The sequence below is a fragment of the Babylonia areolata genome, chromosome 22 (assembly GCF_041734735.1).
Source record: "Babylonia areolata isolate BAREFJ2019XMU chromosome 22, ASM4173473v1, whole genome shotgun sequence".
Classification (NCBI taxonomy): domain Eukaryota; kingdom Metazoa; phylum Mollusca; class Gastropoda; order Neogastropoda; family Buccinidae; genus Babylonia; species Babylonia areolata.
Window position 1 is genome coordinate 42,930,709 of NC_134897.1, and position 24,587 is coordinate 42,955,295.

General features: G+C 43.1%; 2 protein-coding genes across 2 annotated transcripts in view; one reads left to right on the forward strand and one right to left on the reverse strand.

Moving 5' to 3' along the window:
- Positions 1-5,101: 5,101 nt before the first annotated feature.
- LOC143297133 (uncharacterized) lies at positions 5,102-11,088 on the forward strand. Its single transcript, XM_076609308.1, has 5 exons — positions 5,102-5,152; positions 7,448-7,573; positions 8,847-9,014; positions 9,512-9,676; positions 11,083-11,088. The coding sequence occupies exons 1-5, from the start codon at positions 5,102-5,104 to the stop codon at positions 11,086-11,088; spliced, it is 516 nt and encodes a 171-aa protein (XP_076465423.1).
- An 11,083-nt stretch (positions 11,089-22,171) lies between these two features.
- LOC143297394 (adipokinetic hormone/corazonin-related peptide receptor variant I-like) overlaps positions 22,172-24,587 on the reverse strand; it is a 237,478-nt gene continuing 235,062 nt past the window's right edge. The window contains exon 6 of the mRNA XM_076609726.1: positions 22,172-22,908. Coding sequence (XP_076465841.1) covers positions 22,826-22,908 — 83 coding nt within the window. The 3' untranslated portion in view covers positions 22,172-22,825. The remainder of the gene's footprint in view (positions 22,909-24,587) is intronic.

A 24,587-nucleotide genomic window follows, 5' to 3' on the forward strand; every position in this document is an offset into this window, starting at 1 on the left:
AGTATTTCATGACAGAGTAGATAACACCGAAGCAGTATCTGATAATTCTGCCGTATGACTATGATACCTAGAAACGCTGTTGTCAACAGATCAGAAGCAGCTCATGATCATTTCCCGTGCAAGGTCAAAGAGCTGTTCAAAATCTTCACGTGTGACACTGAAAATCTTAAACAATGGAAAGGCTTTCACAGAGAGAGAGAGAGAGAGAGAGAGAGAGAGAGAGAGAGAGAGAGAGAGAGCACACACAAACATATGGACGTATACACAAACCACGTGAGCAAACAGCAACGACAACAGAAATCTTGTAATGCGTGTTCCTGAACATTTCAAAGCATTGGCAAATGGTCATTGTTACTATGCACAGGTGACCATGCACACTATCACCAGTCTTCAGTACATAGTATTGTGATAATGTTTGACAGGTTTCCTTTCTCAGTCACCGACACACGTGCATTGGTTTCTCCATATGGTTCCCAAAACTGACCGTATGACTATAAATCACTGATGGCAATACACAAAGGCAAAGTGAAAACTTTACGAAAATATTTGCTCTTTGACTGACAGACTGAGAGAAGAACAGTTCTCCTCATCCTCAGTTGATATTCTCGTGGACAGAAAAGAAACCATCAACAATTATATTATTGTTACATAAAATATTATCCGCAATGCATACATGGGTCCATATCTTTCTAACTCAGTGAAAAATGGGAAAGTTTCAGTTGCAATGTTTTTCCATTTATGCTTTGAAATTTTGAATTTTCTTAGCCAAGTGAGTTTTAATGCTTCAATATACTTTTATTTTATAATCTGATATGTTTAAATCACCTTCTTTAACGATTTTTGTTGCTGTTTTTCTACTTGCTGTGTCTCGTTTGCCATTCCATATAACCACATTTTTTGGCTGTTATCAATAAAATCATCTGGAGGATTCGGAAGGTAGATCCACAGGTGAATGTTTGGATGAGACGAGAGATTCTAAGACAGCGACACGTCCAATACGTGTAATATTTCCTTTTATCCATATTTTGAATAAGGCCTTCAGTTCAGAGTTTCTCTGCATAATTTATCTTTTCACAATCTTTCACGTCGTTCGTAAACCATATTCCTAATATCTTAAATCGTTCTGGATGCCATTTAATGTTTAAATGTAGCATATATTTGTTTCTGATTTTTTTTTCTAATTTCCTAACCATATAGCTTGTGTTTTTTGTGGATTCATAAAAAGTCTTGAAAATTTGCCAAATTGTTCTACATGTTGAATGGATCTTTCAAACGCCTATTTGCTTTAGCAGCTTGCCCCCCACCCCCAATTTCCCCACCCCCACCCCCCCTCCGCTAACGAATAAACTTAGCAGGCGGCGAGGTTAAGACACGATTTTACTGATCCAATTCGATTTTCGAGCCATCCCGTTTTGGCTATAATTTATACTACCACTAGCGTTCCGCGAATTCAAAGAAAACAATAAACAATCAAACATTTATATTTTATGAACTGGTTAGGGCCGAAACGAGCGTGAATGGGGCGAAATGACCTGTGGTATGGGGGCGAAATGACCTGTGGTATGGGGGCGAACCGGTTTGGGGCGAACTGACATGGGGGCGAAACGACCGTAAACCTAGAACGTACAGTTATACTCATCCTCAGTTATTTTCGTGGACAGAAAAACGATCAGGAACGACATGGAACGTATTACAACAAAAGAAAAGTGTGATGTGACCCTGTCATCACTCCTTGACCCTCGCCCCTCTTCGCTGTCCGTCCCCACCCCCTTCACCTCGACTCCTAAGCTTTTACATTGTAGTGCACCCCCCCCCCACCCCACCTCTTCCTGCCCCCACCCCACCCGACTCTTCAATGACGTACGGTTGTTAAGTTGAAGAGCCGTGTCATAAAAACCTGTAACCTCCAGGACAGGGCTGTAAAGAGACAGCCACCATATGTATCACCCAGGGGAAGGTAGTTGTTGACTCTCCGTCAGGTAATTGACACGAAACTCTCTACTCTGTCAGGTAATTGACACGAGACTCTCTACTCCGTCAGGTAATTGACACGAGACTCTCTACTCCGTCAGGTAATTGACACGAGACTCTCTACTCCGTCAGGTAATTGACACGAAACTCTCTACTCTGTTAGGTAATTGACACGAAACTCTCTACTCCGTCAGGTAATTGACACGAAACTCTCTACTCTGTTAGGTAATTGACACGAAACTCTCTACTCTGTTAGGTAATTGACACGAAACTCTCTACTCCGTCAGGTAATTGACACGAAACTCTCTACTCTGTTAGGTAATTGACACGAAACTCTCTACTCTGTTAGGTAATTGACACGAGACTCTCTACTCCGTCAGGTAATTGACACGAGACTCTCTACTCCGTCAGGTAATTGACACGAGACTCTCTACTCCGTCAGGTAATTGACACGAGACTCTCTACTCCGTCAGGTAATTGACACGAGACTCTCTACTCCGTCAGGTGATTAACAAGAGACTCTCTACTCCGTCAGGTAATTGACACAAGACTCTCTACTCCGTCAGGTGATTAACAAGAGACACTCTACTCTGTCAGGTAATTGACACGAGACTCTCTACTCCGTCACACACACACACACACACACACACACACACACACACACACACACACACACACACACACACACACACACAGAACTCAAAACGTTTTTTTATAATTCAAAGATTAAGATTTTTAGGCATGGCCTATTCTTCCAATCTGTCCGTGCTAATCTACATCAGTTACAATAGTACACATGCATTTACAGGAAAGGGGAGAAAGGGGGAGGAGGAAAAAAAAAGATCTTCGTGCAGAAGGACAGATATGATGAAGAACACACACACACACACACACACACACACACACACACACAGATTGACAGATGGATAGTAGAGTGAGAGAGAGAGGAGGGGAGATAGAGAGAGAGAGAGAGAGAGAGAGAGAGAGATACAGACACGCACACACAGACCAAGACAGATAGAAACAGAGACAGACACATACAGAAAATTAGAAGATAGACACGGGACAGAAGCAAACACATAAAGAAAGAATGGCTAAAAGAGGCAGGCAGACTAGAAGAAAGATAACACAGACATAAAACAGAAGTAAAGAAATAAATAAAGGGTGAATGTAAGAAAGACAGACAGACAGACAGACAGACAGACGGAAAACAAAGTAGCTTTATGTGAGAGCCCTGTAATAAACATCTGGTCTCCAGAACAGGGTTGTAAAACGACAGCCGCCACCCTGGGGCAGTTGACTGTGTGAGGTAATTGACGTGGCCACTGGGCTTCTGTTCCTCATATCATGGACACTGGCAGTCTTCCCCCCCCACCCACACACACACACAAAAGCACGCACGCATGCACACACAGAAGAAAGGTTAGCAGTGTATCTCACCAGAACGCTCTGTGACGCTTCACTGGTGACACAAGTCTTTGCCGCGAGATAGAAAGGAGAGGACGGCAGAAGAAGAGATGGGAAGACAACATCCGGGAGTGGACAGGCTTGACGCTCGGTGACGCCCTAAGGAAATCAGAAAACCGTGAAGAGTGGAGAGGGGTGGTGGTCAGGTCAGCAGCGGTGCCCCAACGGTCTGAACCCAGACTACGGGAGAGGTGAAGGTGAAGGTGAAGAAACACACGCTCTCTCTCTCTCTCTCTCTCTCTCTCTCTCTCTCTCTCTCACAGGTTAGCAGTCTCTCAATAGGACTGTCCTTAACACTTCACTGGTGACATGGTTCTTTGCCGCGAGATAGAAACACACACACACACACACACACACACACACACAGCTTAGCAGTCTCTCAATAGGACTCTCCTTAATTAACACTTCACTGGTGACGTGGAGTGTAAAGCGGTCTTCGCCGCGAGGTAGAAACACACACACACACACACACACACACACACAAAAGAAAGGTTAGCTTGACTGTGAAACAGGACTCTCTGTGATGATTCACTCATGACACAGGGTGTAAGGGGGTCTTCACCTGAAAGAACAAAGAAAGGGGGAGAGAAAGAGACAGAGAAAGAGACACAAAGGGAGAAAGAGAGAGAGGGAAAAAGAGAGAGAAAAAAGAAAGAAAGACTGATAGACCAAGAAAGTAAGTAAAAAAGAAAAATGAAAGGGAACAGAAAAAAAGAGAGAAAAAAGCAAAAGAAAGATAAGACAGACACACAGATAGAGAGACAGACATATGGAAATAAAGAAATAATTAATGTAGATTTTTTTTAAAGAAGAAAGCCAGAAGTAATCATGCTTATTCCACAGTCGATTGAGTGGCGTCGTTTAGTTCTGGCTACCACGAGTGTCACATTTTTTGTTTACATTTGTAATCTCTTGTTTGAACTTGTCTGATAGCTTGCAATCAGTACATAAACAATGACTGTCCATAAATCAATACTAACTGTTTGTCAGTTAATCTACAGAACTCAGTCCTGTAAACATTACTTCAAGACATGTATCTTTAGATAAAACCGAAGCATTGCTGTGGTAAACAAAGAAGCAGCTCAGTATTAGTTCATTCCCGGGCATTCAAAATCTTCACGTGTGACGAAATTCAGGACAATGAAAAAGGTTGGAGAGAGAGAGGGACAGACAGACAGACAGACAGACAGACAGAAAGAAAACAGGTAGAGACAAACAGAACAAAGAAGGAAAAGGGTAAACATAAGAAAGAAAAGTAAAATGAAAGCAAGAGAGACAGAGAAAAGAAAGTGAGAGACAGACAGACAAAAGAATCTGTAATCAGATTAACTTTAAGTGTGTACCAAGTTGAATAGCCGTGTAATAAACCTCCCAGCTAAGGATGTCAAGTGGCAATCACCACCCCGGGATAACTCAATGTTGACACACCATCTGGCCCTGTCTCCTTTTCTTTAAGCCGATACACAGAGATATCAAACAGCTACTCACCACCACCACCCTCCCCACTCCCAATGCCTGCCGGGATATTAGTCGACAAAAGGGTCAGAAAGCATGGAAGTAAAGTGACCAATCAAACGAAGGCACGGAATTGGAAGTAAACACCTGTATAGAAGTTGTCTTCTGTGGACAAAACCGGTCAGTCACAAACGGCGTTCCACCAACAATGGGTCCAGCTACAGCAGTGAAAACGTCGCTTCACCAACACTACGACACGGTGAAGTTAATAAAGCGAGGAGGATATGGGGCGGTAATGGGAGTGGGTGCGGGGAAGGAAGCATGTACTTTTGCTGGAAGGAGAAATAAAAGCTTAGTCAGTTGAAACAATTTCAAGGGGTATGGAACATTCCTTTTCTCAATCAGTTCCTTTGAGTGAATGCATATGGTAAAAAAAAACCCCACTCATAAAACATCTTCCAAATTAATGTACTATTACATAACGGTGATATCTGGTGGATGTTTTAACGTGAGGAAAGATGGCGGGTGTTGGTGGTGGTGGTGGGATGTACTGGGGGTATGGCTGGGGGGTGGCGAGCAGAACGCACGCACGTGTATTTGTACTATATGAATATAGTACGCTAAATATTTCAAAAAGTTTAAAGAGGTCGATGCGATTTTCGTAAAGCCATTCATACGCTGAGAAGTTGTACTTTTTTTCCGTGCTGAATCTGCCCTTACTATTCGTAAACAGCATTCACCGTGTTTTCTATGTCACTGGTGAACAGTTCATAGGTCATTGGTGTACAGTTCATAGGTCATTAGTGTACAGTTCATAGGTCATTGGTGAACACATCCATCAGTGACTGCATGCCTGCTCGGCATGAATACACAGTTCATGACTGTCCCCATCCTCCACATCTCCCATCACTGTTCAAACGTGGGAAAGGGGGTAAACAAATGGATGAAAAGGAAAAAAAAAAGAAAATTTTTTTTTTTTAAATCACAACTCTAATTGGTTGAAATGTCTACATGTGCATAAAATGTCACCTTTTCCTTTGCTTGGAAATGTTAACATTTTGGAGGAGGGGGGATGGGGTGGGGTGGGGGGGGGGATTTGACATGTGGTGTGTTTGTATGCCCACGTGTTTCTGTCAACACGTGTGTTTGTTTGTGCGTCCATGTGTGCGCACAATCAGTCAAAAGCGAGCGACAACAAAGGGAAGGGATGCACACACAGTCAAAGTGAGCGACAAAGACACGGGAAAGGAAAACGTGTTTGATGTTATTGAGGTCGGTCTCTGATTCTGGAGCTACGCTGCAGGTTTTGTGAAAGTAAGATCTGATCAAGTAAGTCAGTTCAAGAGAAAAAAGAGAAGAGACTTGACTGTTGTTTTGCTGTGGAGGGTGTTTAGGGAATGTGTAACGTGGCAGAGACTCATAAAAGAGCAAACACCCGCAGACAGAAACAGTCCACTCAAGAATATTGAACTTATTTTCTTACACACGACGCAGACAACACAAAAATTCAAGTACAGAAAACCCGATTGCCCCAAATTGACAAGCATCCCAACATTCCTGTCCTTGCTCACAAACTAAATCAATTTTACAGAAGAAGAAAACATGGAAGTGAACATGAAGATGAAGAAAAAAAAAACAGCAACTAAATTTGAAAAAAGTTATAAGCTACACTCACACACCACCTCGCCTAACACATGCTTACACCCGCTCTCATTTCACACGTGTGGATGATGATGATTATCATTAATGTTGTTATTGTTGTCGTTATTGCTATTATCATTAACTATCATATTTCTAACATCAGTGCTGCGTAAGCTATACGATAATCCAGGGAAATATAGCTGCCATTATTTTCCGCGGAAAACTATGAGTGTGGATAATTGATATGTTGTTGTTGTTGTCATTATCAACTATCATATTTCTGACATCAGTGCTGCGTAGGCCATTCAATAATCCAGTGAAATACAGCTGTCATTATTTCCGCGGAAAACGAGAGTATCTCCAGCCAAGGAGCCTGAAGATAAAAGCACACTGTTAAGAAGCAAATGAAGTTTTCACAACACACAGTCCAAAAAAACAAAAAAAAACAAAACAAAAAAAAAATCCTACCCAGACTGCTGTGTTGCAGGTGTACTGGCACCCGTGACAACCCCCCCAAAAAAACAACAACAAAAAAAACAAGTATGTGAACAACGGGTGTTGCTGTGTTGTGGGTGTACAAGTGCCCGTGACAAAATAAACCAAAAAAAAGTGTGTGACCAGTGGGTGTTGCTGTGTTGCAGGTGTACAAGTGCCCGTGACAAAATAAACCAAAAAAAGTGTGTGACCAGTGGGTGTTGCTGTGTTGCAGGTGTACAAGTGCCCGTGACAAAATAAACCAAAAAAAGTGTGTGACCAGTGGGTGTTGCTGTGTTGCAGGTGTACAAGTGCCCGTGACAAAATAAACCAAAAAAAGTGCGTGACCAGTGGGTGTTGCTGTGTTGCAGGTGTACAAGTGCCCGTGACAAAATAAACCAAAAAAAGTGCGTGACCAGTGGGTGTTGCTGTGTTGCAGGTGTACCAGATGAGACACAAGGCCACGGGGAGGATGAGGGCGGTGAAGTGCGTCAGTGACCTGCAGGGGTCCAGGAAGGAGATGAATCTGCTGACCTTCCTCAACAGGGGCGACGTCCACGGCTTCGTGGGTAGGTCCCTTATCTCATGACCGTCAGAACGGTTATGGTGATTGTCTGTCAATACAGTGTCCATGAAAGTCTGGGTTCGAATCTTAGTCTCGACCTTTTTCCCAAATTTGACTGTTTCAGTTTCAGTTTCAGTTGCTCAAGGAGGCGTCACTGCGTTCGGACAAATCCATATACGCTACACCACATCTGCCAAGCAGATGCCTGACCAGCAGCGTAACCCAACGCGCTGTGTTAGGCCTTGAGGGAAAAAAAAGAAATAAAAACTAAATCAATAATATATTTTTTTAAAAATAATAATGAAAATAAAATAAATACATAGATAAATAAATTAAAAAAACAAAACAAAAAAACCCCGATAAATCTGGAAAATCAGTCAGATGAGACGAAAAACCGAGATCCCACGTGCAGCACGCACTCAGCACAGATGGCAATATGTGTTGTCCTCTGGCAAAATTTCTGTTGAAGAAGAATTCCACAAGTCATCCATGCATGCACTCAAGGCCTGACAAGCGCGTTTGGTTATGCTGCAGGTCAAGCATGTGCCTCGCAGATGTAGTGTAATGTATTGTGGATTTCAAGTGAATGAAAGCAGTGACCCCATTGAGAAAGCAGTGACACCATTGAGAAAGCAGTGACACCATTATTGAGAAAGCAGTGACACCCCATTGAGAAAGCAGTGACACCATTGAGAAAGCAGTGACACCATTATTGAGAAAGCAGTGACACCATTATTGAGAAAGCAGTGACACCATTGAGAAAGCAGTGACACCCCATTGAGAAAGCAGTGACCCCATTGAGAAAGCAGCAGTGACCCCATTGAGAAAGCAGTGACCCCATTGAGAAAGCAGCAGTGACACCATTGAGAAAGCAGCAGTGACCCCATTGAGAAAGCAGTGACACCCCATTGAGAAAGCAAACTCTGTCAACACCCATGTCTTTCTTCCGTGTGAGTGACGTGTGTGGGTGGGGGTAGGGTGGTGATCGAGTCAACTGAGTTCTTTTCTTATGACACACACACACACACACACACACACACAACACCTGATGTAGTACTGGTTTTTGGATGGTTGGATGTGTGAGAGATGGAGGAAGAGACGAGACGAGACGAGACACAGGGAGAAGACGCTTTCGCCTGTTTTCCATGCGTGTTTATGAACAGACGATTGTGTGTGTGTGCGTGCGTGCGTGCGTGTGTGTGTGTGTGTGTGTGTGTGTGTGTGTGTGTGTGTGTGTTCTGTGAGCAGTCCAGTGGACTTGAGAGTATTTAAGGTGCTGGCTGCTCGGATGCTGGCGGCCTTTGAATACCTGGGCAGTAAAGGAATCCTTCATGGAGACGTCAAGCCCAACAATTTCCTCATGGCGTCGGAGGACCCGGGCAGTCTGAAAGTGTGTGACTTTGGGCTGTCACAGAAACTCCCCAGTGAGAACACCCCCCTGGTAAGTCTGCCTGTCTGGTATTTCTCGTTAGACGTTGATGAAGAAACATATCTGTTGTGTGGCATTGTGTGCTTGAGATGATCCAGAGAAACCTTGCCCTCTCTCTCTCTCTCTGTGTTTGAGATATACCGAAGCTTGTAAGTGTGTATGAGCTTTCCTGAAGACTTGTGTACTTGTGTCTGAGATTTACCGAAGCAAGTGTATTAGCTTTTCTGAAGTAACCTTGTTGCATAATCATATTATTGTCTGTGGGTTAAAAAAAATGTGTATCTAATTGTGTGTGCGTTTGAGATGTACAACAGAAACCTTGCTGAACACAGCATTATGTATACATCAGAAATACACCAGAGAAACATAACGGTACAGCACATATATATATATATAATTTTTCCACACCATTGTGTGTGTCATGAGAAGAAATGGCAGCAAAGTTGCAGCTATACAGCAGTGTGTGTGTGTGTGTGTGTGTGCGCGCGCGCTGTGTGTTTCGTTTCCAGACGTACCGTCGGACAATGGGAATCCCCAGGGCCCCGGAAGTCATGCTGGGGTACCGCACTCAGTACGCCATGGCGGCGGATGTGTGGGCTGTGGGGTGTGTGCTGCTGTATGTTCTGCTGTGTCGCAACTTCTTCCCTTTGGCCAGTGACGGTCGGGACGCGTCGGTACGTAGCCTTGTTTTGTGGCCTGCCTGCTGGGTTCTTCCGCGTCCTTTTTTCTTGTGTCACTTTTTTTGTTTGTTGACTCACTTGTGTAAACAAAATTAGTCTATGTTTCAACCAGGTGTTCGGTTGTCAGTGTGTGTGTGTGTGTGGTAAACTTTAACATTTTCTCTACAAATGCTTTGTCAGTTGACACCAAATTAGACATAAAAATAGGAAAAATTCAGTTCTTTTTAGTCATCTTGTTTAAAACAATATAGCACCTCTGGGATGGGCTCAAAAAAATAAACAAGGCCTTCAAGACTCACTTGTGATACACTTTTAAAAAAATCCAAGCTTTTTATGTATTGAGTATAATGCATTTACTGTTATATTTATATTTTTTGTATTCTCTAAACTTGGCACTTTGATCTGATATTCGACCCAACAAAAGATCTGTCATTATTATCATTTTTTGTTCAAACAGGAACTTCTTTTGCTAAGCACGGAAGTTCTGTTTATTGCACACGTTTTGGTGCAGACAGTAAAACAAGCGAAATTACTCTGCTGGAGGAACTTAGTTTGCTTTAAACTGATCTTTCTCATCTTAAACATTACATTTTGAAATTATACTCAATACATAAAAAGCTTGGATTTAAAAAAAAAAGTGCATCACAAGTGAGTCTTGAAGGCCTTGCCTCTCTTGTTTCAAAATGTAATGTTTAAGATGAGAAAGATCAGTTTAAAGCAAATTAAGTCCCCTAGCATTAATTAGAGTAATTTCCCTTTTTTACTATCTGCACCAAAACGTTTGCAAAATAAATAAAACTTCCATGCTTAGCAAAAGAAGTTCCTGTTTGAACAAAAAATGATAATTATGACTGCTCTTGTTGTTGGGTCAGAATATCAGAACAAAGTGCCAAGTTTAGAGAATACAAAAAATATAAATATAACAGTAAATGAAGTTTGCATATAATTAGGCTTCATTTTTTTTATTTTTTTTTGTGCCCATCCCAGAGGGGCAATATTGTTTTAAACAAGATGACTAAAAAGAACTGAATTTTTCCTATTTTTATGCCTAATTTGGTGTCGACTGACAAAGTATTTGCAGAGAAAATGTCAATGTTAAAGTTTACCACGAACACACAGACACACACACAGAGACACACAGACACACACACTCACACAGACAACCGAACACCGGGTTAAAACATACTCACTTTGTTGTGTGTTTTGATTTTGGGTCTACTTGGGTATTTGTGTTGTGGTTGGTGGATGCGTCCTCAGTGTGTCTTCCCTCAACACTGAAAAACTGTTAGCTGTAGTGATGTTGTAATTAAGGGAAGTGTCTTGAATGTGGGCTGGAATTGGGGCTGGGTTTGTCTGGCTGGTTTATGTGGGTGGTTGGTGTGCATCTGTGGGGGTTGTAGGTGTGATGTGGGTAGTGGATTGTGTGTTTTCCTTCGCAATTTCATTTTCAGTGTTTGTCTGCATTGTCTGAGAGGGCTTCGAGTGTGCTTTGACCTGTTGAGCTGTGGCTTCAATGGGGAGTGTCTGGGTGTCTGTGTTAGTGGTTGGTTTTGGTTTCATCTTGTTGATGGTTTCTTGCATTGTCCCCATTAGTGTTTTGAGTGACTGGTTTTCCTTTCATTAATTGTACATTTTGTTTTTCAACATTAGCTTAACGTGTTTCTACAGATTCTATGTGTTGTTTCAATTCTTCATGTTTGTCTTTTATAATTGGTCGAAGTTCGTTTTTTGTAGATGTTTTTATGTCTTCGCTGATGTATAAGACCTGGCTCTGGAAGTTGGTTTGGGTGTTTGAAAGTTCCTGAAGTTCTAGCTGCAGTTGCGTCAGTCTGTTTAACACTGATGGAGTGACACAGGCAGTTGGTGTGGTACGAGTGCGGGTTGGGCCACTAACGGGGGAAGACACTGTGACTTGGCGACGCTGCCTCCTTCTCTTGTTAGTGGGACTGCCTTTGTGGGGCAGTTTGACGGCTGTGCTGTCACTGGGTGTGTCTTCCGTGTGTGGTGGCTCCGCTGTGGGGGCATCATCACACAAGTGCATTGGCACCGATAATAATGATTCACGCCACGGACCTTCGGGCGATGCCACCATGTCTTTAACTATTGTCTCTAAGATCGGGAATTCCTTACCTGCCCACTCCGGACATCCTCTGCCCTGCACCAGTATCGTTCCACTGTTTGTCTTGTTCTTCAGGTACAGTGTGAGTGTGATGTTCTTTTGTTTGTTGAAAAAGGCACGTAATGTTATTTTTTTATGTTTTCTGGAAGAGACTGGAATGGCCGCGTTGTATCTTCTGCAGTAGGTTTCTCAGGTTTATCAAGCAGTTTGTCGTTCTGGTCAAAGTATTTTTCAGTGATTATGATGTTTTTGTCTGTGTTCCCTAAGCACTGGAATCTGTGCACTAAGAGGTCTGACCATGCAAAACTTTCAGCCAGTGAGCAAGTATATGTCCTCTGGATAAAGTCTGTGGCGGCGGTCATTTCAATTGGTTGAGATTCACTGGAGGAGGTGGCCTCTTCAGGGCCTTGGTCCTCACTCAGTTCCATTGTCCTTTGGTGAAGTGGTGCTATGTACACATGGGATGGGGGAGGTTTAACTGAGCCTTTGGCATCTCTTAGCACACTCGCACAAACACACACTAACCCATTGTGAACTGCCTGTCTGCCGAGGTTCAGACAGGCACACTACATATTGAGTTCAACTCTCTCAGGAAGTGTCTGTTGGAGGCTGATCAGCACTGTCTGTTGTCCTAGTTACCGAGAGCACTGGAGCGTCACACGTAGCACAGCGTGGAGTGTGGCAAAAGAATTTAACTAAGATATTTGCTTTTTTTTTTTTCCCTTTTAAATCGGAAAAAAAACCCTGGCACACCACTGAATAGAATCGGGTGATCCTTCACACAGCCCGAATAGATCACCACACACACCTAGGTCTTTTTTTTTTTAAGCTAAAATCACTGTATTACACCTCAAATCCGTCGGAATTGCGGAGCTCCTGGAAACACGTCCTTACCCGTCGACGGCCAGAAGAGAGAGAGAGACAGAGAGAGACAGAGAGGAAACGAAACGAAACGAATTTTTTTTTCACGAGGGTAGTGGAGAAAGCACAGCTGCTTTTTTTAAATCCAGCCCTCAAAGAGAGAGAACAAAGTGACACACACACACACACACACACACACACACACACACACACACACACAAATTGATAAATCAATAAAGAAGGTGTTTTAACGTTATGACAGTAACAGCTGTGTTCTCGCATCCTGTATACTTCGGTCAATCGGATGGACTCGCCTGTTTGTAGGGGAGGCTTACACAGACAGGGAAGGAAACGATTCACGGGGAAAAACTCCCCATTCACTAACGCAATAGAAACCGTTTATGGGTTGCTTCCCTTGAATGAAGAGCCAGGTCAGCCACTGAGATTTTGGCCTTCGCCTCTCTTTTCTCCTGTCATTCGTGTTGACTTCTCACTGTTATAGGCACGATGGTCGGTTTCAAAACACTACATTCATGCATTTATATCTTGTTCGGTTTAAACGCAAATGGCTGGCCAGTTTTCTCGTTTTCTGTCATTTATTGATTGTTAAAAATAATGTACCTGCTTTCCAGACGACACACTCATTAGTTGTGGTGAGTTCCTAGTCTGAGCGCTGTGTTTGAGTGAGTGAGTCAGTGAATTAGTTTGTGTGTGTGTGTGTGTGTGTGTGTGTGTGTGTGTGGTGTGTGTGTGTGTGTGTGTGTGTGTGTGTGTGTGTGGTGTGTGTGTGTGTGTGTGTGTGTGTGCATGTGACTAACGTATGTAGATCGTACATGAGCGCACGCGTAGGTAGACTTGTGCGTATACATTTGATACTGTCATGGAATTGCGAATGCGAATCGAAATAAATGTATATTGCGCAAGTATGTTTCTTGTACCCTGCATAGAATTAAGATACACAATATTCCACGACAACAGGCAGTTTAGTGAATGTTCATGTTCACTCGACACACACACACACACACACACACACAGAGCAAGAAAACCGCTGCAGCAATCTGATGATGCAAACTCTTTCGTTTACTCACAAGATAACAGAAAGGACACAAGTCTTCACCAGAAAACCACGGACACACCAAGGACACTTTTGTGTTAACACCATTCGGATCGGTATCGTGACGACAGTACACAGCAAGGTGTAATGACAGGAGTGAACAAACGACATCAGCTCTTGTCCTTCCTTACACACACACACACACACACACACACACACACACACAGCACACACACACACACACACACACACACACACACACACAGAGCAAGGACTATAAAGCTGTGTCCTTGCTGCAATTTTGAAAACGGTCAGACCAGTACGAAAACAGAACAAGAAAGAAAACAATGAATCATGACTTCGACATGAAAATGCCAAAAACAAATAATACATCAATCTGACATTGACAAGAAAACGCCAAAAAAAATACTACAACCATTTGACTTCGACATGAAAACGTCACCCCCCAAAAAAAAACAACAACAACCCCCCCACGCCCCCCCCCCAAAAAAGAAGAAAACAACACCAACCAAAAAAAAAAAAAAAAAAACCCACACAAAAAAACCCACCCAAAATTACTACAACAACCAACTGCCCAGAGCTGACCAGAAAGCCGAAACTGTTCCCAGAGGCTAATAATCACCATCATCATCATCATCATCATCGTATTCAGAACAACATGATAAAACCTTCAAGTTTCAGTTTCAAGGAGGCATCAAACAGTGAGGAGTGATCCATGTGCACGATGTATGATTTCCCCATGTGCACGATGTATGACTTCCCCATGTGCACGATGTATGATTTCCCCATGTGCACGATGTATGACTTCCCCATCATTCCTAGAAAGGGAAGCAGATGCCTTACCACCATGCGAAGAAACACGTCGATCAGGCCTTGAAAGCCTTAAAAATCACACAGAAATACCCCGACTACTTAAAAAACAACAACAAAAATACCACAATGATACCCCGACTACTTAAAAAACAACAAAAATACCACAATGATACCCCGAATACTTAAAAAAAAAAACAACAAAAATACCACAATGATACCCCGAATACTTAAAAAAAACAACAACACAAAAACACCACAATGATACCCCAAATACTTTAAAAAAACACACAACAAAAATACCACAATGATACCTCGAACACTTAAAAAACAACAACAAAAATACCACAATGATACCTCGAACACTTAAAAAACAACAACAACAAAAATACCACAATGATACCTCGAACACTTAAAAAACAACAACAACAAAAATACCACAGAAACAATGATACCCCGAATACTTAAAAAAAACACAACAAAAATACCACAATGATACCCCGAATACTTAAAAACAAAAACAAAAAAAAAACCCAACAAAAATACCACAATGATACCTCGAACACTTAAAAAAAAAACCAACAAAAATACCACAGAAATACCCCGAATACCAAAGAAACAACAACAAAAATACCACAAAATACCCGAATACTTTAAAAAGAACGACAAAATACCCCCAATACCTTAACCCCCCCCCCCCCCATCACCAGTAAAAACAAAACAAACAAAAGAAAAACAAGAAAAAAAAAGAAAAGAAAAAAAGAAACAACAACCCGAACACCCCCAAACTGAACTGGAGCTGAACTCGCTCTACATTGAAAAAAAAATCCTTTTAATTAAGGGACAAACATTGTCCCAGGTCAGCATATGCACAGACCTGAACCCCATTCGTGTGTATACGCACGTTTAAGATCCCCTTATTCATATCCAAGTTCGCTGGATTCTGGAAAGGAGAACAACCTCCAGCATGCCTGCCCACCCCCGAAGACGGGAGTATGGCTGCCTACAAGGCTGGGTAAATACTGCCATACGAGGGTTGTTCAATAAGTTCTGAGATGAAGCTTTCTGAGAGCAACTACCGGCAAGCAGACCAGTCCAGTTTCCCGAAGAACCTCCCCCCCTCAGCTCTGATATACTTCCTCTCAAACCACTGTTCAAGGCACATGACCACGTTGACTGGGAGTGGTGAAGATAACTCCTTCAAAATGAGCCCGGGCATTTCCAGAGGTCTGGAACTTTCTTTCCCCCGCAGCTAGCTGCTTCTTGACGTAGGGGAACAGAAACCAGTCACAGGAGGGCCAGGTCTGGCGAGTAAGGTGGATGAGAGGTGACCTAGACCTAGTCACCTAGAGGTGACGCGTCCGCCTTGGAAGCAAGACAATCTGAGCGCGCTGGTTCGAATCACGGCACAGCCAATGATATTTTCTTCCCCTCCACTAGACCTTGAGTAGTGGTCTGGACGCTAGTCATTCGGATGAGACGATAAACCGAGGTCCCGTGTGCAGCATGCACTTAGCGCACGTAAATCAACCCACGGCAACAAAAGGGTTGTTCCTGGCAAAATTCTGTAGAAAAATCCACTTCGAAAAACACAAACAAACAAAAAACCTGCACGCAGGAAAAAAAAAGAAAAAAAAAAAGGTGGCGCTGTAGTATAGCGACGTGCTCTCCCTGGGGAGAGCAGCCCGAATTTCACACAGAGAAATCTGTTGTGACAAAAAGAGAAATACAATACAATACAAAATACAATACAAAATTTCACGTTGTTTTCGACCAGAAAGTCCACAGTCGCTGCCGCAGTGTGGGTGCTGGTGTTGTCATGACGAAGCAGGAGGCCCGTGAGAACTCGTACGTTGGTGGCGTTTGCACCACCCTTCCTCTAAGACATTGGGTAATAAGCAGTGAGTAATATGATACCAGCTGGACGTCATCGTTTCTCTCTGTCCTCGACAGGCATGGTGGCTACATGGCCAGACGTGAAGAAGAAACCCAGCACCGCTTGATCTTTTGAACCTTACGGGTGGGTCCTCACATGGGAAAGACCCACACAGCCAGCTGTGGCTTGGTTTCCGGATCGTATTCAAAGACCTATATTCCGTCGCCACTTCTCAGACGCAAGTTTAAGATTCAACCGCCGGATGTCTTGAAACTACATGACGAAAGTGGCGAACATCATGACGTAATATTTTCTTTCGTCACTTCATAAGTTACGTCACGTCTCGGAACTTACTGAAGAGTCCTCGTACACGTAAAAGCCCACACGCAGACACGAATCAGCTTGGAGTCGTAGCCCACGAACCCAAAAGACGATGATGATGACGACGACGAAGAAGACGAAGAGATGGGATGCAGGCAGCTTGGATGGCTTTGATGTTGAGGAGATCAGAGGGAATGAATGAATGAATGAATGAATCTTTATTTTCCAACGGTGAAGATATTAGCACTTTGGCCGACTTACACATCTGCCGTTGTTCTAAGAGACACACAAACATGTACGCATATAAATGTAGTTATACTGAATACTTAATACATGTATAATGTACGAGTATAACACAGCGTCAAACTGAGAGACACAACATCGCTCACATCTGTACGGAACGGAAGCGAGTAACACACACACGCACACACGCGCACACACACACACGCACACTAACACACACACACCAAGGGAAAAACAACAACAAAACCCTAGCATAAATGCTACACATGAATGATTCAAGTGAAATTAACACAGAAAAGTAACGATAAAATTTTAAACACAGATGTAAGAGACATAAAAGCAAATAAGGCGACGGGTAACAGGGATATGGACAGACAGACACATTATGTGAAAGACAGAGAGAGGGAGAGACAGAGGGGAGAGAGAGACAGAGACAGATAGACAGACAGAGATGTAAAGATATGTCAGTGTGGGGAAGAAAAAAAAAAGAGTTGGGTGAGGGTGGTTCACAATTTGTAACACATGTAAGTATACAGAATCGTAGAAGAGAATTCAAGACTGACCCAGGGAAGAACTGGTGAAGACGCAGTAAGCACACTGCACGCTGTCACGTGTACCACCCAGTCCTTGAAGAACAATAAAGACTGAAAAGGCATTTCTTAACACACATCTCCAAACTCCTCTGAAAGCAACGCTGCTAAATGCAGGTATTACCAGTGATGTCAAACCGAACACACACACACACACACACACACACACACACACACACACACACACACAGGTCAATATCCTGCAAAATACTCAAGCCAGCTCCGTTCAAACCCTCATCTTCTCCCCCAGAAAACAACAACAACAACAACAAAGCACACAAACAGCCCAATATGTAGAGACATCCATGGAATGCAAAACTGATACCGTCATCTCATAAGAAACTCGTAAATGTCATCTTAAGTTGTTGGATTTCCAGAAATCTACCACTGTGGTGTTTTTTTTTCTTTTTTTTTTCTCCCCTCAGTGTGCAAGGTTGAAACGTGACTCTAAGGCGTTGCCCGGAGTGAACGACGATCGATAGATCCCGATACCCCTGTCCTGTTTCATGTGCTTGTCACGGCACACGGCCAGTCACCAGGTACTTCAGCTTTTATCGTCAGCACAGAGAGAGAGAGAGAGAGAGAGAGAGAGAGAGAGAGAGAGAGAGAGAGACAGAGAGAGAGAGAGAGACACACACACAGAGAGACAGAGAGAGAGAGACAGACAGAGAGAGACCGAGAGAGCGAGAGCGAGAGAGAGACAGAGAGAGACATAGAGAGAGAGAAACAGAGAGACAGAGAGAGAGAGACAGAGACAGAGAGAGACAGGGAGAGAGAGACAGAGAGAGAGACAGAGACACAGAGAGAGAGACAGAGAGACAGAGAGAGGAAGAGAGAGACAGAGAGAGATACACACAGAGACAGAGAGGGAGAGAGACAGGTAGAGAAAGAGAGAGACAGAGAGAGTGAGAGAGAGAGACAGATGAGAGAGACACAGGGAGAGAGACAGAGACACAGAGAGAGAGAGAGACAGAGAGAGATAAAGAATTAAAATCACGCCCAAAATATCACTGCTGGCCACTCGTACCAGTCACTGATAGTTAAACCCTTCTATAGATGTAATTAAGGAATAGTGTCTTTTGCTTCAAAGTGTGTGTTCGTTTTGTTTCCATGCTTCTTGTATTGAGGGCGAGACACTCGGGAACTGACTGACTGTGAGCCAGACTGACTGAAGTACATTATATTAATTCTATCCTACACACAGGTCACAACCGAGAACCAACTACAGTGAACTAAGTCGTCTTGTTATGGAGGCTTACGCCATGGTAAACACATCTCTCTCTCTCTCTCTCTCTCTCTCTCTCTATATATATATATATATACATACATACATACATATATATATATATACATCACGTGACACTGAAATCGTCCAGAGACTGGAGGATGGTCAATCTGTTTCTGGTTTGGGAGCAAGAGAGAGAGAGAGAGGGAGAGAGTGACACACACACACGCGCGCGCGCGCGCGCGCACATACACACACAAAGCGTTTGCTCACGGTTTATCATGTCCATTTCAATATTATAGTGACAGTGTGTGCCAAGATTACAAATCGTGCTGTGGGTACCATTTCGTTTACACAATCCGCCGCCCTCTGACATGGATTATAACCTCTGTAACGTGGGTATTCGATATTCTGCAAACGTACGCACATTTATGTGTTGTTGGCACAAGCGACATAGCATTTGTACACAGCTTTTCACCATAAAATGCTGCCTGGATCAAACCCAGGAGCCTCACATTGAATGTCGATGTGCTTTCATCACTATGATGCCCCTCCCGTCGCTTATAGTGATGTATCTATAGTGGTGGTAATGATTTCAGTGCAACAACCAGTCACTTGATACTCTAAACTAGTGATCCTGTTTTGTTCAGCCAACGATTTCAATTCAACAAGCAATCGTTTTGATACTAGTACTATGGTGCCTGCAGAAATGGTATCCACTGGGATGATGAAACGAATCTCTTCTCAGGCTGGAGGGTATACTGGAGGTTGGGGAAAGCGTTGACGAGAGCTGGCGGAGAGATGAATCTCTGGCACCATGTGCACAGTCACCGGGGAACACAAGAATTTGTATTCCTTTTTTTATCACAACAGATTTCTCTGTGTGAAATTCGGGCTGCTCTCCCCAGGGAGAGCGCGTCGCTACACTACAGCGCCACCCATTTTTTTTTGTATTTTTTCCTGCGTGCAGTTTTTTATTTGTTTTTCCTGTCGAAGTGGATTTTTCTACAGAATTTTGCCAGGAACAACCCTTTTGTTGCCGTGGGTTCTTTTACGTGCGCTAAGTGCATGCTGCACACGGGACCTCGGTTTATCGTCTCATCCGAATGACTAGCGTCCAGACCACCACTCAAGGTCTAATGGAGGGGGAGAAAATATCGGCAGCTGAGCCGTGATTCGAACCAGTGCCCTCAGATTCTCTCGCTTCCTAGGCGGACGCGTTACCTCTAGGCCATCACTCCACTAAGAAGATGACTAACATTAGCTTGTGAATATTGACAGCGAAAATACGAGGCTTAACGAGGTATTTTGCTGTCGTTGAATTCAGGCCGATGATGATTATGTTCAAGAATGGGTGGAATGGATAGGATATTGCTAATAGTAATGAAAAACGGATCGGCAAAAGTAACGATATCTGTAACAGATGCAGAGGTGGGAAGGCTTGGGGTCTGTTTAATTTTTTTTGGGTGGGGGGTGGGTGGGGGGGGGGGGGGGTGGGGGGTTTAATCAAAGCAAAAGGACGCATTAGAGTTACAAAAAAACTACGGTTTGAATTCTGGCATCGTGGCACAATACAATATGGAACAACCCAAACATACACTCACATTGTCACACAATACAATATGGAACAACCCAAACATACACTCACATCGTCACACAGTACAATATGGAACAACCCAAACATACACTCACATCGTCACATAATGCAACATGGAACAACCCAAACATACACTCATATCGTGAGACAATACAATATGGAGCAACCCAAACATACACTCACATCATCACATAATGCAACATGGAACAACCCAAACATACACTCACCTGTAATAAAATACAACATGGAACAACCCAAACATTCACTGGCCTGTGGCTCAGTACAATATGGAACCCAAACATACACGAACAGCGGAAACTGGTAAGGAAAGATAGGGATTTCCCATGACGAATACGCAAATCATTTAGAGGACACCGGTTGAAACATGTTCAATTCCTTAGATATATCCCTAACCTGGCATGCTTAAAGCTCTTTTACAACTCGATTCAGGGATCATAAATCTACCTTGACCTGTTTATAACACCGTGTCATCCAAGTGGCTGTTCTGTTACACCTTAACTCTCTCCATACGAACGGCGAAAGAGACGACGTTAACAGCGTTTCACCCCAATTACCACCATCAAAATATTACAAGCGGAAGGCTCTTACACTGAAGGGGTGAACGTTGACAAAAGAATACCACAATTCTGAAGACGGAAGCTAAAGGTTGGGTCATTCAGACACCACTGGAGGGTGTCTGTGTAGAGGAGAAGAGAGGACTGGCCGTACTGAGTGAGTTAAAAAAAAGTGTTCAACAAACCGGAATGCGATGTTTCTTTTCACGAGGGTCCTTTGTTGCATCATTCTCAGCTGATCCGTTCTTCACAGGTAAGTTCCTTACAAACTCTCTCTGCCTCCTGAAAGATGTTGACATAAAAATTATCAGAGCTAGTTTATTCGTGCATAACCTAAAGTACCCAAAGACAAACTGACAGACACATCAGTAAACTGAATAGCGTGGGTTAGTTTCCTCTTGGAACAAATACTTCACTATGCTCAGCATGAGAAATGCTTTGCTGTGCGTCAGATAGCGTTCTGAAGCTCTCGGACAGAGCTTAGAGGGCACAATGTGTCAAGGAACAGTTCTGGCCGTGGTACTATCCCTTGGAAATTGTTCGGCAGATAGGGCTGTCAAGAGTGGTGTTAAGAGTACTGGTTCCCATAGGGGTGTCAAGAGTACTGGTTCCCATAGGGGTGTTAAGAGTACTGGTTCCCATAGGGTTGTCAAGAGTACTGGTTCCCATAGGGGTGTTAAGAGTACTGGTTCCCATAGGGTTGTCAAGAGTACTGGTTCCCATAGGGGTGTTAAGAGTACTGGTTCCCATAGGGGTGTCAAGAGTACTGGTTCTCATAGGGGTGTTAAGAGTACTGGTTCCCATAGGGGTGTTAAGAGTACTGGTTCCCATAGGGGTGTTAAGAGTACTGGTTCCCATAGGGCTGTCAAGAGTACTGGTTCCCATAGGGGTGTTAAGAGTACTGGTTCCCACTTCGCAATAACATCGACAACAGAGTAACATCGTCTATGGTGCCACCTTGAATGTGGTTCGCACTCTCGCAAAAACTTCCTTAACGGCATGACACCGAACTCTGGTGTGATCTTTATATGTGGATGGCTGTGAATCAATTATTTCTCTATAAATTAATTATTTATTTATCTCACTCATGTAGTCCCCTACTTCCCACCGAAATCCAGCGATCAACGAAACTTTTCTCCAACCCCACCTCCCTGTAAAACATGACGCAGGGAAAGAAATATACATGTATGCAGTGTCTCCACAGAGCAAGCCTGCTCAGCGTTAAAAAAAAAAAAAAAAATCGGGAAGAATAAATGGAATGAAACACAATACGTGATGACATAACGTGGGAATGAACAGCAAAGCGAAGCCAATAAACGCTTTATCTTCATACATTGATAATTGAACACAGTAGACAAACAGAGAATAAAGCTTTTCGACGTCAATATTAATAATTCAATAAAGAAAACACATTTTACGAGGACGATAATGATATTTTGGGTGTCACTGAGCTAAAATCAGCTGTCATCTGTCTTGCACACAAAAATGTTTAATGTTCAAAAACGAACGACATTCAGCTGTTCTTTGTGTTTTCTCACACAAAATGCGCGCAGTAATTCATGCTGATGATGTCAATGAGCAAATACTCAGAGTTCCTCTGCCTTTCCCACACGACACACGTCTGACATACAATGATATGACGTCACAGTGAAAACCAGCCGTCCCCTATCATTTTCTGCACACAGTTCAAAATCCACCTATGTGACGTCACCGAGCGAACTGCAGTTGCACGTGTTACACAGTTCACCGCGGTGTTCTTTTCACGAGTTAGGGGAATCCCACACCCCTGCAGTCAGTCTCTTACAACAACACCGGTTTCGTCATCACCAGGTCAGGTGACGTCATGTGACGTCACTGAGTCAGTTTCTGGAACCTCTTGCAGATACACCTCCTCCATTTCCTCGCTTCCCGTCTGAAGGTGGACGTGAACATTCCTGTGAACACACACACACACACACACACACACACACAGCACAACACGTGAGACACGTGGCAAAATGATCCTTAAACTAGACCTGTAAATGTTACAGTATAATAAGTTTTGAATGCGAATTCGATGGGACTTACATAAACAATACTTGGATGCAGGAATACGTCTTCATTTCAAGGCTTGTCCAGAGACTTTGGAGAATTTTGATGCTGGATTAAATTCGACTGACACTAGTTGGGCGATTGTAGAATGTGCATGACCTTCACACTGCGTGCTAAACAGTGTAGCCGTTCTATGCATTGAGACATATTTTAAAATCAAATGTTTTAGATATGCAGGACCCGTTAAAAAAAATCTCCTTATATTCAGATTGACAATTCGACAGAATATTGTAGATGTGTGTACCACTGTAACTTTCGTACCATTCAGAAGCTCCTCTTCAAAATGAAAATGACAAAATGATTATTATGTCAGCACATCAGATAAAAGTACAAAGTTTTGCAAATAAGGAATAAATTAAAAAAAAAGAGTAAAACGTAATCTGACAATGGAACCATTTTGGGTTCATAATTTTGTTGCACCATTCACAGAAGTGCACTGTCATTATGTCATTATAATTAAAATTGTGATGACCCAGTTCTACTATTTGACTGGCTTCTTGAGAGTTTGCCCCGTTTCACCAACCCGCCATTTCCTGTTATGAAGTAAAATAGCACCCACCCGCGACACTCACAGGGAATGTGTCAGGGGAAAGGGATATGTCATAGGACGTGGCGGTAATGGAAACATTTTGAATGAAGAGGCCCTTATCATAAACAGCAGTGTCTATACAGGATTTTTATCAGGGGAAAGGGGTATATGCCATAGGACGTTTCGGCAATGGAAACATTTTGACTGATGAAGCCCTTACCATAAACAGCAGTGTCTATACAGGAATGTGTCAGGGGAAAGGGATATGTCATAGGACGTGGCGGTAATGGAAACATTTTGAATGAAGAGGCCCTTACCATAAACAGCAGTGTCTATACAGGATTTTTATCAGGGGAAAGGGGTATATGCCATAGGACGTTTCGGCAATGGAAACATTTTGACTGGTGAAGCCCTTACCATAAACAGCAGTGTCTATACAGGAATGTGTCAGGGGAAAGGTATATGTCATAGGACGTGGCGGTAATGGAAACATTTTGACTGATGAAGCCCTTACCATAAACAGCAGTGTCTATACAGGATTTTTATCAGGGGAAAGGGGTATATGCCATAGGACGTTTCGGCAATGGAAACATTTTGACTGATGAAGCCCTTACCATAAACAGCAGTGTCTATACAGGAATGTGTCAGGGGAAAGGTATATGTCATAGGACGTGGCGGTAATGGAAACATTTTGACTGATGAAGCCCTTACCATAAACAGCAGTGTCTATACAGGAATGTGTCAGGGGAAAGGTATATGTCATAAGACGTGGCGGTGATGAAAACATTTTCGCTGATGAAGCCCTTACCATAAACACCAGTGTCTATACAGGATTTTTATCAGGGAAAAGGTATATGTCATAAGACGTGGCGGTAATGGAAACATTTTGACTGATGAAGCCCTTACCATAAACAGCAGTGTCTATACAGGATTTTTATCAGGGGAAAGGGGTATATGCCATAGGACGTTTCGGCAATGGAAACATTCTGACTG

Excerpts from the sequence above, each read along its gene's own strand:
- LOC143297133 (XM_076609308.1), top strand. The coding sequence starts at position 5,102 with ATGGGTCCAGCTACAGCAGTGAAAACGTCGCTTCACCAACACTACGAC. Across the intron at positions 5,153-7,447 it reads TTCACCAACACTACGACACG|GTGTACCAGATGAGACACAA; the intron begins GTGAAGTTAATA and ends GCTGTGTTGCAG. Across the intron at positions 7,574-8,846 it reads GGGGCGACGTCCACGGCTTC|GTGCTGGCTGCTCGGATGCT; the intron begins GTGGGTAGGTCC and ends AGAGTATTTAAG.